We start from the raw sequence: 15,118 nt of genomic DNA on the forward strand, positions 1-15,118 counted from the left end.
TCCAATGGTGGGTGACATGAAGTCAGATTCTCTGCTATGGGACCTCTCTCCAATTGATATTGGTTAATTTTTATTTTTATTCATTTCCCTATCCACATTTGACTCCACGGCGCTGCTGGAGTGCCGCTGCCTTCTCAAACAGCTGATCGGCAGGGTTACCGGGTGTCGGACCCCCGCCGATCAGAAGCTGATGATCTATCCAGAGGATAGATCATCAATTAAATGAAAGTGCAGAACCTCTTTAATAAATGACCCCTTAGTCTTCATCTCTTTCATAATCACACAGTAATCTCCCATTTACTCTACCGTGTATTTCAGCATCTGCAGTATACCTAATAGTTTATGAGCAGCACATGCATCCAGACATCTTCCATTCCTGTCAATGTTTCAGATAATTGATTCAGTGGTCTTGTTCTAACATTCAGATTTTATTTATTTAAAGTTTTAATGTTTTATTGCATTAAAGCAAACAGATTCTTATTCCGATAGGGTATGAGCACACAGTGCAGTTCGTATGAAGCGTGTGGCTGGTATTGTGCACACTGTCTTTATTGTTAATTGCTATGCGGAATTGAAGGTGTCGCATGGCCATTAACAATACAGACTAGCTAAAAAGTGCAGTCTTCGTTATTTTAATTACAGCTGCTGAGACCCATACAGCCGTGTGGTACTGTCACAAGTACCACATGACCATACCACGTGGTCAAACGCTGATTCTTCTAGTCTGAAGCATTTTCATTTGTAGCATGCAATAAGAAAACTGCTTGCGATTTAGGTATTTTTATGAAACCACTAAGGCCGAGTTCACACTTCAGCTATTTTGTCAGTTATTTCCATTAATTATTGAGAGCCAAAACCAGATCCTGGGCAAAAACTCAGAAGAGGAAGAAATCTTTAAGTTATACCTTATTTTTGAGTAGGCTTCACTACTGGTTTTGCCTCACAATCAATGATACAAGTAACTACCCAAATAACTGAAGTGTGCATGCAGCCCAAGGACTCATGCACATGAATGTGTGCCACCCATTGCGTGCATTGGAGACCACAAATTATTGGTAAATTTGGGATCTTTTCATAAATGAAGGGGAAATATATTGACTCAATAATTTATGACTGTCATGAAGTACAATGTTTCACAAGAAAACAATCTCAGAATGGCTTGGAGAAGTAAAAGTGTTCCAAAGTTATTACAACATGTCAGATTTGCAAAAATGGCCTGGGCTGGAAGGTGAAAACTGGCACATTGACCCATATTTGTCAAAAGGGGACAGTTTGCTTTCAAATTTCTATCCTCATGTAAAGGTAATGGTCTGCGAGTCAAATTTATAAAAGTGGCGCACAGCACTTGATGAATTTAGAATAGGCAAACTATCACATTCTGATTTATTTTCACCTGCCACCAGGCAAATGGAGTGCAGTTAAGACAACTTTTTGAGACTTGTCTTCTATCATGAATAAGGTCAAAAACCAACTTACTCCACAGGAATGCACGCAAACAGCTGGATTTTTTAAGTGTACTTAGCAGGAGCCAAAAATAGTTTTGGCTTGTTGCATCCTATTGATAAATTTGTCTTAAAAGTAAAATGAGAAAGTCACAATTTACTCCAAAATAAAGACAAAACCAGTTTCATAAATCAGGGCTGTTGGTTAGTTTCATACTTGTGAATGACATCTCCAGCAGGCTGTTCCGGCAGGGAGCATCCTGCCAGAGCTGATAGAATCCCATTGCCAGAAGCTGCGTACAGCAGTTTCAGTACGGCCAATACTCAGCATATTTGCCAGGTTGCGGTTGGATCTCTGCCAGTCCCCATTATAGCAGCCTGCTAGTGATGTCAAGCTCTTGTGTGAAATTAGCCTAAGAAATAGGAATACTTCTAGAATCTTTTGATGCATAATGAAAGACACTACAAAGTTGTTGAAATATTTTTTTTATTTTACATAAAGCAAATAGAGCAAATCATTGATAAAAACCTAAACTATACTAGAACTTATATACATAATGTTACCTTCTTGCCATTCATGTCTGTGATGCATTTTATTTATTTTTTACCTGTATAGGTGCGCTCTCCACTCTCACATTCAGTTCTTGGAGAGCAAACAATCTTAGTTTCTGCAGAAACGGTTTCCATCTTAGAACTGCATTCAAGCTTGATGTGGAATATATCTCTCTCTGTCACCCCATCTGTTATCAAACATTCTGGTGTTTTTACAATTTCATACAAGTCTCAAGAAGCTAGAATGATTCCTAAACAGGTACAGATGGTTTTGAGTCTTTACTTTGTGTAATTCTGAGCAGTCTTTTTTTCACATTAGCTTTTCAAAGGTTATAACTAGTGTTAAGCGAAGCAAAGCATTTGAAGCAGAATTCGGTCCAAAGTTTACGAAAAATTCGATTTGCAATGAAGTCAAATTTCCTGGTGCTTCATGGTAACAAATCAGGTTTTCCTAAAATGGCAGTTGCACATGTTCAAAACTCAAAATAAGAAGCCCAGGAATGTGAGATCACCCATAATGCGGTGCAGACAGCCAATCAGCAGTTAGTCATCCCCTGTGATGTCACTGCCATATAAAAGCTCCTCCCACGCAGACTCCGCTATTGTCCTGTGAGCTGAGTATAGGGAGAGAGCGTTAACATGCTAAGGACAGTATTACTGCAGTAATCCAGCAGCCATGTTTGATCTATTCACCATGTTCTGCCATCTTGCCGTAACCCTATTAATGTTAAAAGCAAAATACCACTAGGTTCATAGTATGGAAGGATCCACATGGGATTATGGTCATCTCTGTTGTGGGTCTCACATATTTTATTGTTTTGAGGAAGGTTTTCCCACCTCAGTTCTGTGTACCATCTCTGGTACCATAACACAGGAGATCAGAGGCTGCTGTCGGGGGGAGCAAGACCACATGACTATGGCCACCACCACTGCCGGTGGCAGACATTAGTGCCAGGTGTCTGCTCTTTAAAACAGCAGACACCCAGCAGCCATGGCACCCGCTTCACACGCCAGTGAGCGCCATTTTTAAATGTCCGGTTGCCAGCGTAAATTTACTATTTGCGGTCAGTAAAGGATTAACTTCCAAGCCTTCACACTGAGATGGGCCACTAAGTGGGACGAATATGATAAGGCAAAGCGACCTGGCTTTATAGCGATTTGTGACAAATTAATTTGTAACGTATCAAATTTCTTGGTGAGCTTCATCAAAGTTGCCAAATCAAATTTTTCTAAACTTTGCTCTTCTCTAGCTATAACCCAATGTTTTTCTAGGGTGATTAGACCCAGAGTGATTCTTGAATGCCATCCTATAGAATGCATTGGACTTTTACATGTCTAGTCTTAGGTTTGTCTAATAAAACCTTTCATTAGATATGCAGACATAAGGCACATCCTTAGATCCGATGCACACAAGCATATTCTGGTTCAGTACAACTTCCAAGTGGAACAGACCTGTAATACACTATCCATGGCGTTGTAGAGGGTCATACTATACCGCCATATGCCTTTTGATTTCATATGTGGTTTTGTATGAATCTGTTACAATTCAAACACTAGCAATTCTTGTAGTATAATAATTATTTAGTATAAACGCTACATTATGTCATCTTTTGGCAATGTGAACATTGTAAAAACAGGCGTGTTATATGTAAATCATTATGTTACTCTACGTGTCTAAATATCTTTGATAATGTGAGTAAACTATTGCATGCGAATAGATTTGTACATGATAACCTGTGTATGAAAATGCTTGTCTGTCATTGGCATTAAATAACTAAATGCAATTATGTTGTTTAGCGCCTTACCACTATCCACTTGTCTAAAAGCACCATCAGCATGTATGCCTGTAAATTAGTTGGTGTCTCTTTCTCTGCTTGTTTATGTGAATAGTGTAAAAATTGTCCTAACAGGTTAAAGGTTAAAAATGACTTTTTTTTGTTTCTTTTGTTTTTCAGGAGGCTGTTCTATGTGTTTGGCTATTTTTCAGTGATATGTCTCTCGTTCCAATAACCATCTATAATCCTCAAGAATTGGTTTTAACCATTGTGTCCTCTGATGCCTCCATCCTGTCAGTTGGTCGTGCTATGATATCAACAAGCTATTGGTCTATGCCAGTATTAATTTTTGAAAATCCAGGTGAAGAACCTCTGGTGCGCATGTCTCTTTTCCTGCCAGAGAGATGTAGAAAAAAGGAAACCATCGGTTTACTCAGTGATGGGTATATTAGAGTTACGTTCCCAAGAAATGGAACAATAGGAGATGAACATCTTGGCAGAGACATAATACAGGGAGACACCGTCCTACTGACCAGGGACAGCAACATTATCTCAAGTGCTAACAATGTTATTCCAGGAACCAGTGACATAATCCTTAGGGGTGATCATACTAATATAGAAGATAATAAATCTCATTTTGATGGTATTGTTACAACACGGTGGGGAAGACCAGGCTTACAAGAAGGACTTTATGGACTCCTTGCAATATTCTCTCTTCTTACCCTTCTGTTCTTTTTTAGTTGCCTGATCTTTATACGACAGCACAAGAAAAAATCAGCACATGAGGACCCTGCCAATCCTGAGGCTCCAAACTGGGTATGGTTAGAAGGGTCAGATGCAGATGGATCAAAATCACAATCAGGAGGGGGTGAGGAAGAGGAGGGAAGTGGGCAGTGGGATGCCAGGAACTTGGGTTCTCAAAGGCTGACAAGTACTTTCCATCCAGTAAGACATTTCCACAAGGATGAGACTAATTGTGAATGTTACTCTGCTACCAACTCTTTCTCAAGATCTACCAACCATTCTAAAGCTTATTTAGAAGCAAAAAGATCTGAAGTTAGGTCAATTAAAACAGCAAATTCAAATGGAGAAAGAAGAATTGAAGGGGTACCTAATGATCCTAATGTGCAGTCTATTTTGGTGGCAAATGAGGAGGACATTGTTTGGGTATGTAAGGATATGGGTATGAGAGAGCCTCAAGAAATCCTGAGCTACATGAAAAGAATCAGATCTGAAACACCTCATCGTGATGATATTAGTAGAGAAGGACTAAGTGTTAGGGAAATGGATATACTGGGAGCTAGAGTTAAGTGAATCACTAAAAGCCACAAAAATAAATGAATGTTGTAAAATAGTAGATAAGGATCATAAGCCTAAACCATATGGACACCTTTTGGGGTAATTGTAATGGAATGCATTAATGTTTGGTTTAAAGGGAACCTGTCACCTGGATTTTGTGTATAGAGATGAGCACATTGGTTGCTAGATGGCCACTAGCACATCCGCAATACCCAGTCCCCATAGCTCTGTGTGCTTTTATTGTGTCAAAAAAAATGATTTGATACATATGCAAATTAACCCGAAATGAGTCCTGTCTCTGACTCATCTTACGTACAGGATTCATCTCAGGTTAATTTGCATATGTATCAAATAGTTTTTTTTGACACAATAAAAGCACACAGAACTATGGGGACTGGGTATTGCAGATGTGCTAGTGGCCATCTAGCAACCCATGTCCTCAGCTCTATACCTAAAATCCAGTGACAGGTTCCCTTTAAGAAAATCATTTTAATTGGGTTTGAGAAAACATTTTCAACCATTTGTTTTTCTGCAACCTGCATATGTTCTCATACATTGCAGGATGCTCAGTCCCGTTCTTGTTCAAATATAAGAAAAAATTACTTATTCCATTCTTTTACATACAAACGCTGCAGACACTCTCCACAAAGTAGATGCTCTTCATGTAACAATTATGAAATAAAACAATAGATTTGCACTGCTTTCAGACAAAGGGAGAATTCAAGATGAATGGCAAGTCAGTAGATCACTCAGGTGTCTCCCATTGGTCTTCCGAAGTCCAACACCTTAAGCGTAATCAGTCACCACTAGTTGCTGCTAGGGCACTTCTTATTTCAGATCCCCTTCCAAATCTCTGCTCCACTCCTGCTCCTGCTACCTCCCAGAGAGGCAACCAGATCATAACCCACATACCCAGTCGCCCGTTCGGGCCTACACATCCTGCTGTGCAGAAGCCGCCGCACCACTTTTAGCCACTCCATTCCCACAGGAAGTTAGGGCGATTCGGCGGGTAGCAAACGAGAGCCTCACAAAAACTACAGGCCACTCGGGCTGCAGCGGACCGTAAACTTTATCTTCCAAATAAAGGCACATACCCGACCCCAGTGCCACCTTTCCCCATGCGGGACTCTTCTGCATGTGTAGAGCTTAGCACCGGATGTGTAAGGGTTGAAGCCAGGGATAGAGAGCTATGAGTCTTTTATTAGCAACCCCACCTTACGTGAATCTTTCCCCCTCCTCACCTTGTCACTCACCATGGTGAAAGTAGGGAAACCAGAGGGAACGGGCTCTAAGACAGTAAAGAAGTCACAGTCAGAAATGGAGAAGTTTCTCCATAAAAAGTCCACAGATCCTCAACCATTAATTCAATCAACTGACCGAAACATGGCTACCGCCACAGAACAGTCAGATCATGAGCGCTCAGGTGCTGAAGACTGCCAAGAGGGAGACCCCTTCATCTCCACATCACGAAAAACTTTACAGTAGATCAACGAATCAGCAATAGCTCCTGTCCTCAAAGAACTTTCAGACATAAAAACAGACATTAGAGAGATCGGAGGTAGAGTTTAACAATTAGAAGAGAACCAAGCATCATTTGTATCTTTTGGAGAGGCTACTTCTTAAGCCATCTCACATTACCAACATCATCTCAATAATTTACTTTCATATGTGGCGGATCAAGATAATAGAGTGAGGCGCAACAACCATCGCTTAAAAGAAGTTTTGGAATCGGTGCCTATATCATCTGTGATGGACATCACCAAGGAAATATTGAAACCTCTACTGCCATCCAATATGAGGGATCATTTTATCCTTGAAAGAGCACATAGAGCACTTAGACTAAAGCCCAAAGAAGAGGAGTCTCCCCGAGAAATAATTTGCAAACTCCTAAACTATCACCACAGGGACATGATTCTTAAAGCAACCAGAAACGGTCAGGATTTGTCCTTTGAGGGCTCTCCTATACAAATTTGCCCGGAATTATCACAGGTCACTTGTCCAAATGACATAAGCTAAAACCATTTCTGGACATTTTGAGGAAAATGGGCATTCCATACAGATGGTTATTTTTGTTCGGGATCGCTTTTACCTATCGAGGAGCACACAAAGTAGTACAATCTCCAATGGATCTGCTTCCTATCGACAAGCTTTTTGATCTGGATCCCTCAAATGCTTCAACTTGGGAACCTATCTCTGACGTGGCGGAACTACCAAACCTTCCCGCTGCGGTCCCGTGGAAAGTGAAGAAGACCCGAAAAAGACAGGAGGCCAAACCGGACAGATACTCCTTTAAACAGATTGTATTCCCAGGCTGCAATTGAATAATACTACAGTAAAGCCTTTCATATACCAGGGTTTAGGTCTTCTTCCCCTACTCACTCTGCAAAACTGTTACCCTCTTTTCTAACCCCTTATGTCCAACATCCCATATCCTCCTGACCTCCCCCCCCCCCTCCTTTTTCCCTTTGTTCCTTTTCTCCACCCTCCCCCCTCTCCCCGCCCCACTGCAAGCTCTATCTACAGTAGCTCTGGCGCTAATACTCCTTCTACTGACCAGTAGGTGATAGCTCACAGAAGGTTTGGTCAATGCGTTTACTATCACTTTCACAGAGCCTGATTCACTGAATAGGGATAAACTGTTTAAAATGAAAATAATCATTTTAAACCGTCCATCCCTATCCCTGACCAGTAAGTGTGACCAACGTCACCCTTCTTTGGGTTATAGCCCTACTTCACCTTTATTCCTCGTCTCCAGCCTCAGGATATTTTCCTGAAGTACTATAGGGACAGAGAAAAAAAATCTAACCTTACCATTTTTTCTCTTCCCCTTTATTTCTCTGTTCTATTTTTATTGTATTATTGCAACTCGTGTTTTAAACTGTTCATTTTGTTATTCTATCAATAAGAAAGCAGGCGAAATGTCAACTGTTAATGTAGTGTTGTGGAATGTGCGGGGACTAAATTCACCCTCTAAGAGATCCAGGGTATTTCAACTGTTCAGATCCCTTCATGCAGATGTTGTAATATGCCAGGAGACCCATTTTAAACAGGGTAAGCGTCCTACTCTACACAAAACCTACTTCACACAATGGTTCCACTCCTGCTACTCTGCCTCCAAAACCAGAGGTGTAACCATTGCTGTAAAAAAAATCACTTCAATTTACTCTGATGTCCAGCCTAGCGGACACTGAGGGTAGATATTTGTTCCTGAAAGGCCAAATAGCCAATACACCAGTTATGCTTGCAGGTATATACACCCCTAATGTAAAACAAGTGCCCTGGTTGACATACACTTAGATGCTTTGAATCTTTCCAAGAGGGCATCTGCATTGTAGGGGGGGATTTTAACATCAGCTTGGACCCTCAACTCGATTCCTCCAACCCGAATCACCGGAAACGTAGAGCATTAAGTCATCCCTGCAGACTTATTGCCCTGTCATCCTGCAGACTTATTGATACTTGGCGAACAAACATCCCATCTGGCAGGGATTACACATATTACTTGGAAGCTCATAATTCTTATCAAAGAATAGATTACATTCTCCTCTCCTCCAAATACTAAAAAATGATGGTTAAATCCTCAATCCACAACATCTCCATCTCAGACCATGCCCCGGTCTCATTATTCATAGTCCCTTCCGCCCGCTCTTTTATGTGGCGAATTAATGATACTCCAAGACCCATCACACAAAGCCCGCATCATGATTTTACTAAGCAACGCTTTTGCCCAAATACCTTTGCAAATACATCTCAAACGATGATCTGGGAAGCCCATAAAACAGTGGTGCGAGGTGATCTGATCTCATTATGCTTCTACCTCAAAAAATGTGAGACCAAAGAAATGGAAAACACCCTTAAAAGAATAGAAGCCCTAGAAAGACAACATAAAAGAACATTAGACATCGCCACAAAAAACAGAATTAACTGTTCAGAGGGAGAAATTGATGCAACTCCTCAACTTAAATGCTTCTAAAGCAAATCTTTACGCTAAGCAGGTCCAGTGCAAGGATTTTTGCCAACACAAGCAAAGCTACATTTTGGCGCCCCCCCCCCCCCTCCAACCCACCCCCACCTTGCAGCTCACCTGGCCCTGGTCCCGTCTGCAGCAGCTGGCTTCTCCTCTGTGTGGTACTGGTATCTTCTCTCTGCTTAAGACAATCGCTGGTTTGAGGACCGCATTTTTCACCCTCTAAGACGCACCTAGGTTTTAGAGGAGGATAATAAGAAAAAAATATTTTCTATTACACCTCAGGTCAGACCAGCAATCAGACCCCCAATGTTAATCAGACCACAGATCATACCCCCAATGCCTCAGATCAGACCCCCATGTCAGACATCAGCCCATGTCAGCCATTAGCCCCCATGTCAGCAATAAGCCCCCCCCATTTCAGCCATCTGCCCCCTATGTCACATTTCTCCCCCTCCATGTCAAATCACCCCCATATGTCACATCACCACTCCATGTCACATTTCTCCCCCTCCTTTTTACATAATCCCCTCTGTAACATGACCCCCATGTCACATTTATCCTCCCATGTCAGATTTATCCCCCTCAAGGCCTTAATGTCACATTTCCCCCCCTCCATATCAAATCACCTATGTCACATCAGCCCTCCATGTCAAATTTCTCCCCTTCTTGTCACATTTCACCCCCTCAATGTCACATTTCTCCCCCTCCATCCATGTCACATTTCTCCCCCTCCAAACCATGTCATATCACCCCCTTTATGTCACATCATGATCACATCATTACCCCCTATTGTGTCACATTCCCCCCCGGCCGGCCCTGGCCCCATCCCCATATCACAGACTACAGACATTGTCCCCCCCTCCCATCATATCACGGTCACCACCCCCTCCATTTATGATTGTTTTTTGTGTAATCATTTTTTTAAAACACATTTATGCCATGCACTCTGGCGCTAGTGCGCTCATTAGTGATCACCTACCCACCTGTCCTGCTGCTAAGACAATCTGGCTGTGTGTGAGTCAGACTCACAGACACAGTCAGCTCCAGTCCCTGCTGCCACCCGCCGCGGTGCAACTCGCCAGGCACACCCCCTGGCCTGACCCCGTGACCGCGTTGCAGGCCTGTGCTGCTCTGTGAGCGAGGGCCTGGGCCGAACAGCGCACGTGCAAAAAAGAAGGTTCATTTTTCCGCCCTTCCCCAGGGTGCGCCCTAAGGCAGCCGCTTGGTCTGCCTTATGGTAGCGCTGGCTCTGACGCTAAACATAAGATGTACATGCATGGCTCTTATGGACAAAAGAGCTAGGGAACAGACTGTCATCAAATCCATTAGGGCTTCCAACAGACAACAGACCACTAACACAAAATTCATTGCAGAACACTTTAAACTATTCTATGAAGCCTTATACAATCTGAGATAAGGAGAATTTCAGGAGTTATTTCAAGTTATAAACAACTTCCTACATGACTTATCCCTGCCTTCCCTAGATGGTTCTCAAAGTGCCCAATTAGCTACACCAATAATCCTTTCTGACTACAATTGGTCTTAAAGGAATCCCTTAAGTGTAAATTCCCGGCCCCAGATGGATTAACGGACATGAATTATAAATCATTGCAAGATATCCTTCTTCCTCACATGCTCTCGACTTTCAATTTTTTGATTGTTAGGAATACCTTTCCCCCCACAAACTTTAGAAGCCCATATTACGATACTGCCCAAAGAAGGAAAAGACCCGGAACTATGGTAGCTACCGTCCGATTTTCCTGCTCAGCGTGGACGTTAAAATATTTGTCATTGGTTGCTATGACGCCGTGCGCTTCATACCGCCGCTGCACTACAGTAATACACTCGTATAGATCATACGAGTGCATTACTGTAGTGCAGCGGCGGCATGAAGCGCACGGCGTCATAGCAACCAATGACGCAGTGCGCTCCTGCTCTCAGCAGACATCCAGGCCGAGTTACCACGGACCGCTCACAACCGCGGAACACGGCCGTGTGCATTCGGCCTAACACTGAACATGTAGGTTTTGTGAAGACGATGGAGGGTTGAGACAATACCCTCAGAGTCTTGCATTTGATACAGTTGGCCAGGCGGAAAAAAACCACCATTGACCTTTCTATCTACCGATGCTGAAAAAGCATTTGACCAGGTCAACTGGGTCTATATGCAAGTCGTATTACACAAATTTGGCCTACCAGAAACGTTTCGTAACTCCATCTCAGCACTGTATTCTTGCACCTCAGCAATGATAAGGGTTAACGGAACCCTCTCCCCCTTTCCAAATAATTAACGGCACTAGGCAGGGTTGCCCCCTCTCCCCTCTCCTTTTTGTGTTCACAATGAAAACTCTCATCCAATCAATTAGGCAAGGCCCAGAAATAAAGGGGTTCAAAGCAGGACGTACTGAACATTTTACTGCAGCCTATGCTAATGACTTACTAGTTATCACCTCTAACCCAGAATCCTCCTTTCCGGCTTTGTCCCGTCTCTTTGACCAATTCCACCATCTGTCCAATTTTAAAATCAATCCATCGAAATCTGAGACGTTGAACATCACTTGCCTACCCTCTGGAATCTCAGCAGTCAAAAAGGTCACATCCTTTCCATGGTCCTCTTCATCCATCAAGTACTTGGGTCTACATATATCCCCATCACCCAACAGTTGGTACTCACTAAATTATGTGCACTTATTGCAAACGATTGAAGCTACTCTCAACTCCTGGAAGATCCCGTTTATCTCATAGATGGGTCGCTCCAACCTGCTCAAAATGATAATAACTCCCAAAATATCATACCTGATGCAGACTCTGCCTAACTATCTTCCTCCCTTCTTCTTTCTTAAACTATTCCTGAAATATGTCTGGGGCTCATCCCATCACAGAGTAGCTTCTAGCACACTGATCAAACGAAAGAGGGAGGAAGGGATTGGATTACCAGATATGTTGTCAACATATGAGTCCATACAACTCACGAGAATTCTTGATTGGCACAAAAGACCTAGCCCAAAACTATATGTCCCCATTGAAGAAGACGCAAATAATTTCTCTCTAACTCAAGCGCTAATATTAACTGCAACCCAGACACACCCTATTGCACACCATAATTTACTGACACAAGCTTCCCTGTATCTTTGGAAAAAAATATCTAAGAATCAAACATTATGGCCTACCCCCTCCCTGCTTATAAGCCTGGGAGACCTGCTGGGCCTTCAGGATCCATACTCCTCACAATAGCTTCCGTTGCAAAAGAAATTGAGGTGCCATCTGATAGGTGACATATTACAAGAGGGTTCATTCCCAGATTTGGTCACTCTCCAGTCGGCTGTTAGAGGAACTACAATAGACGACATCATATATAACCATTTATATTTAAACTTTTAAAAGCTGATCAAAATGGGAGGTATTACAAGAGAGTTGACATGGCTAGAGAAATTAGCAGCTTTCCGCCCCTGGCGTTGGATGGTTATATCAAAAGTTAATGCAGGCCATCATTCAGACACCCCAGGAGTCCATGTATTGCCATGCATCTCAGCATGGGAGAAAGAACTATTTCTCAATCTCACAGAGGCTGATATCAAGCATATATATACATTTTGCCTGGGACCATCTAGTTGTGACCTTTTACAAGAAACGGCATGCAAATTAGTCAGTCGATGGTACAAGGCTCCGGTGGTGCTGAATCGCTTGAATCCTACAATCCCAGCCATCTGCTGGAGATGTGCCAAACATGTTGGTTCATATATCCACCTATGGTGGGATTGTCCCAAAAATCAAACTTTTTCCGCCAAACGCTTCTCCCCTGACCACGGAGATAATCTTTCTTAACCTCATACCACCGTTAACGAAAAACTATAATAAACTACTCTAGATACAACTAGTACTATTGGCTAGGGCCATGATTCCATTATATTGGAAACAACCGACTGCGCCTCCAATATCCCACTGGATCAATAAGATTGGTCAAATTGCGAGGTTGGAGGAACTTTGCTCATATGTAAATGGTGAACACAATAAATATAAGCTTACATGGGCTCCTTGGAAGTCCTTCGCACAAGGCCCAGACATAATCCCATATATAATAGATATAATAGATAATCAGGGATAAAGGTTAAATCTACTAAAGTGGAATCTCTTAACAAGTGTAAATATGATTTTAAGTGTTTCATCCCTGCGCCTTCCACTTCTCTAATTTTCTTTGGCTTTGTGACAAACTTTTTGTCAAGGTATGTTTATATTGGTTTACCCATACTTTTACCTGAACCATGCTAGCTTCACACTAGCCATAAGCACCTCTGGGCAACTTGAGAAGGTCGATATTGATGTATAATTAAGTTTATAGAATAAGTAGCCCATACGAAGGTAGTGAAGCTGTAGCAGACCTCTAGCAACTTTTATTCATATAATAATGTTACTTGATGTGTTTAGCTCATTTATCTGTTCTGTATATTTCTCAACTTTGTGAAAATCAATAAAAAGAGATTTGAGACAAATCTCTTGCATGCAGTGGCATTCAGGCTGGTTTCTGGCAGCTTAGTCTGGAGCTCATCTCTCTGCTCTCCTGATCACAAATCTAAGCTAACATCTTCACAACAACAAAAAAATTAAGGAATGCCAGCTTTATGAACATTCAGAAATAATTTTTTGCAAAGAAATCCACCACAAATTTCAGTCATTTCTGCTTTTAATTTGTCCATTTTAAGATAATCTACAGGGTTTGTGTAGTAATATGAATTTTTTATAATTTAGTGACATGTAAGAGAAGATAATAAGGTATCATGATCTACATCTCTACTGTTGAGGTCTTATAATTACATATTATAGACATTCAATTGACAATCAATACTACATAAGATTGAATATAAAAGTCATGTTATTGTCTACTTAAGAAAGTGAGCTAGTTAAAAGTTGTCAGAGTAAGAGGGTAGATGTAAATACAATCATTGACAAAAAAAAAGAAAAGAAAAACAAATGCACCCAAATAGAAACTTGGCATGAAATTATGTCTCAGGCAGATAAGTAAATGATTACAGGTTTGGTCTGACTAGACTCTAGATCTTGCCCTATAACATTTTTCTCAGTACTCAAACAATGAGAGGGTGTGCATAATTATACTAAGTGAAGCTTTATAAGCTGTTCTTACCTAGCTGTTAGCAGATGTTGGGAGAAGTAGTTATCTGAGGGCATGTACATGTGGCAAATGGGCTCTGGAAGGCCTTGGCAGACCACCAGTAGAGAGGATCATTTGGTCCACCAATAGGCACGAGCAGCTCCCAAAGTTTTGTATGTTTACCATCCAGATGCAGTTGGCAGCTTCATCACAGAGCCCTGTCTCTGTCTAGATCATTTCTTTAGCATAAGGAAATTTGCTGTCATGGCACCCATTATGTGGACTGCCATTGACAGCCAGCCACTGTTACCTTAATTTGCAGTGATATTATGAACAAGAAATCTGGACTGTACCTGTATTGTCTTTGGCGGTGAATTCAGGTTCTATTTGGGATACAACCAAGGTTGAGTTTGAATATGGAGACCTGGTGATGAGTGCTTTAATCCTACCTTTGCTTTGGAGCAACAAACTGCCCTAAATACTGGTGTGTGATCTGGGGAGCCATTGCATACTACAGTCAGATGCCCTAGTGGTGATATTATAATGAGGAACAGTGGCATTGCTACAGGGGGGCAAGGGGGGGGGGGCAATTGCCCCCCCGGGTCATTCTTTGCCCCCACGGGTGCCCACCCTGCCGATTCGCTACTGCGCCCGGCCGCCCGCGCTACTGAGTGATTCACAACACAGACAACATACACAGACATGACAGATGGGGGTGGGGGCGGCTTTCGGACCCAGCGGAGGCAGAGCGTGCAGGGCGAGCGCAGGCCGGGAGTGCGGCAGCCGCAGAGTTGATGTCACCACGTAAAGCTTTGTGCCTGCATGTCTGTGCGAACGCTTGCTTCTGTTCTGCAGCTCTGCTACTGCGTCTGCTAGTAAACCTGTCTGTGCTCAGCCCAGGCCCCAACTTCGTATAGGAGAGGAGGAGGACTGTGTGTGGCAACTTCCCAAGAACTTTGCCTGGCTCTGCCCC

The 15,118-nt window shown here is 42.4% G+C and overlaps 1 protein-coding gene across 1 annotated transcript in view; it reads left to right on the forward strand.

Annotated features, from left to right (window-relative positions):
- The window catches only part of LOC122942090 (transmembrane protein 132A-like), a 1,044,148-nt gene extending 1,039,038 nt beyond the window's left edge, over positions 1-5,110 (forward strand). Inside the window, 2 exon segments of the mRNA XM_044299585.1 lie at positions 2,059-2,253; positions 3,950-5,110. Coding sequence (XP_044155520.1) covers positions 2,059-2,253; positions 3,950-5,110 — 1,356 coding nt within the window.
- Positions 5,111-15,118: the final 10,008 nt, after the last annotated feature.

The sequence above is a fragment of the Bufo gargarizans genome, chromosome 6, assembly GCF_014858855.1.
Source record: "Bufo gargarizans isolate SCDJY-AF-19 chromosome 6, ASM1485885v1, whole genome shotgun sequence".
Classification (NCBI taxonomy): Eukaryota; Metazoa; Chordata; class Amphibia; order Anura; family Bufonidae; genus Bufo; species Bufo gargarizans.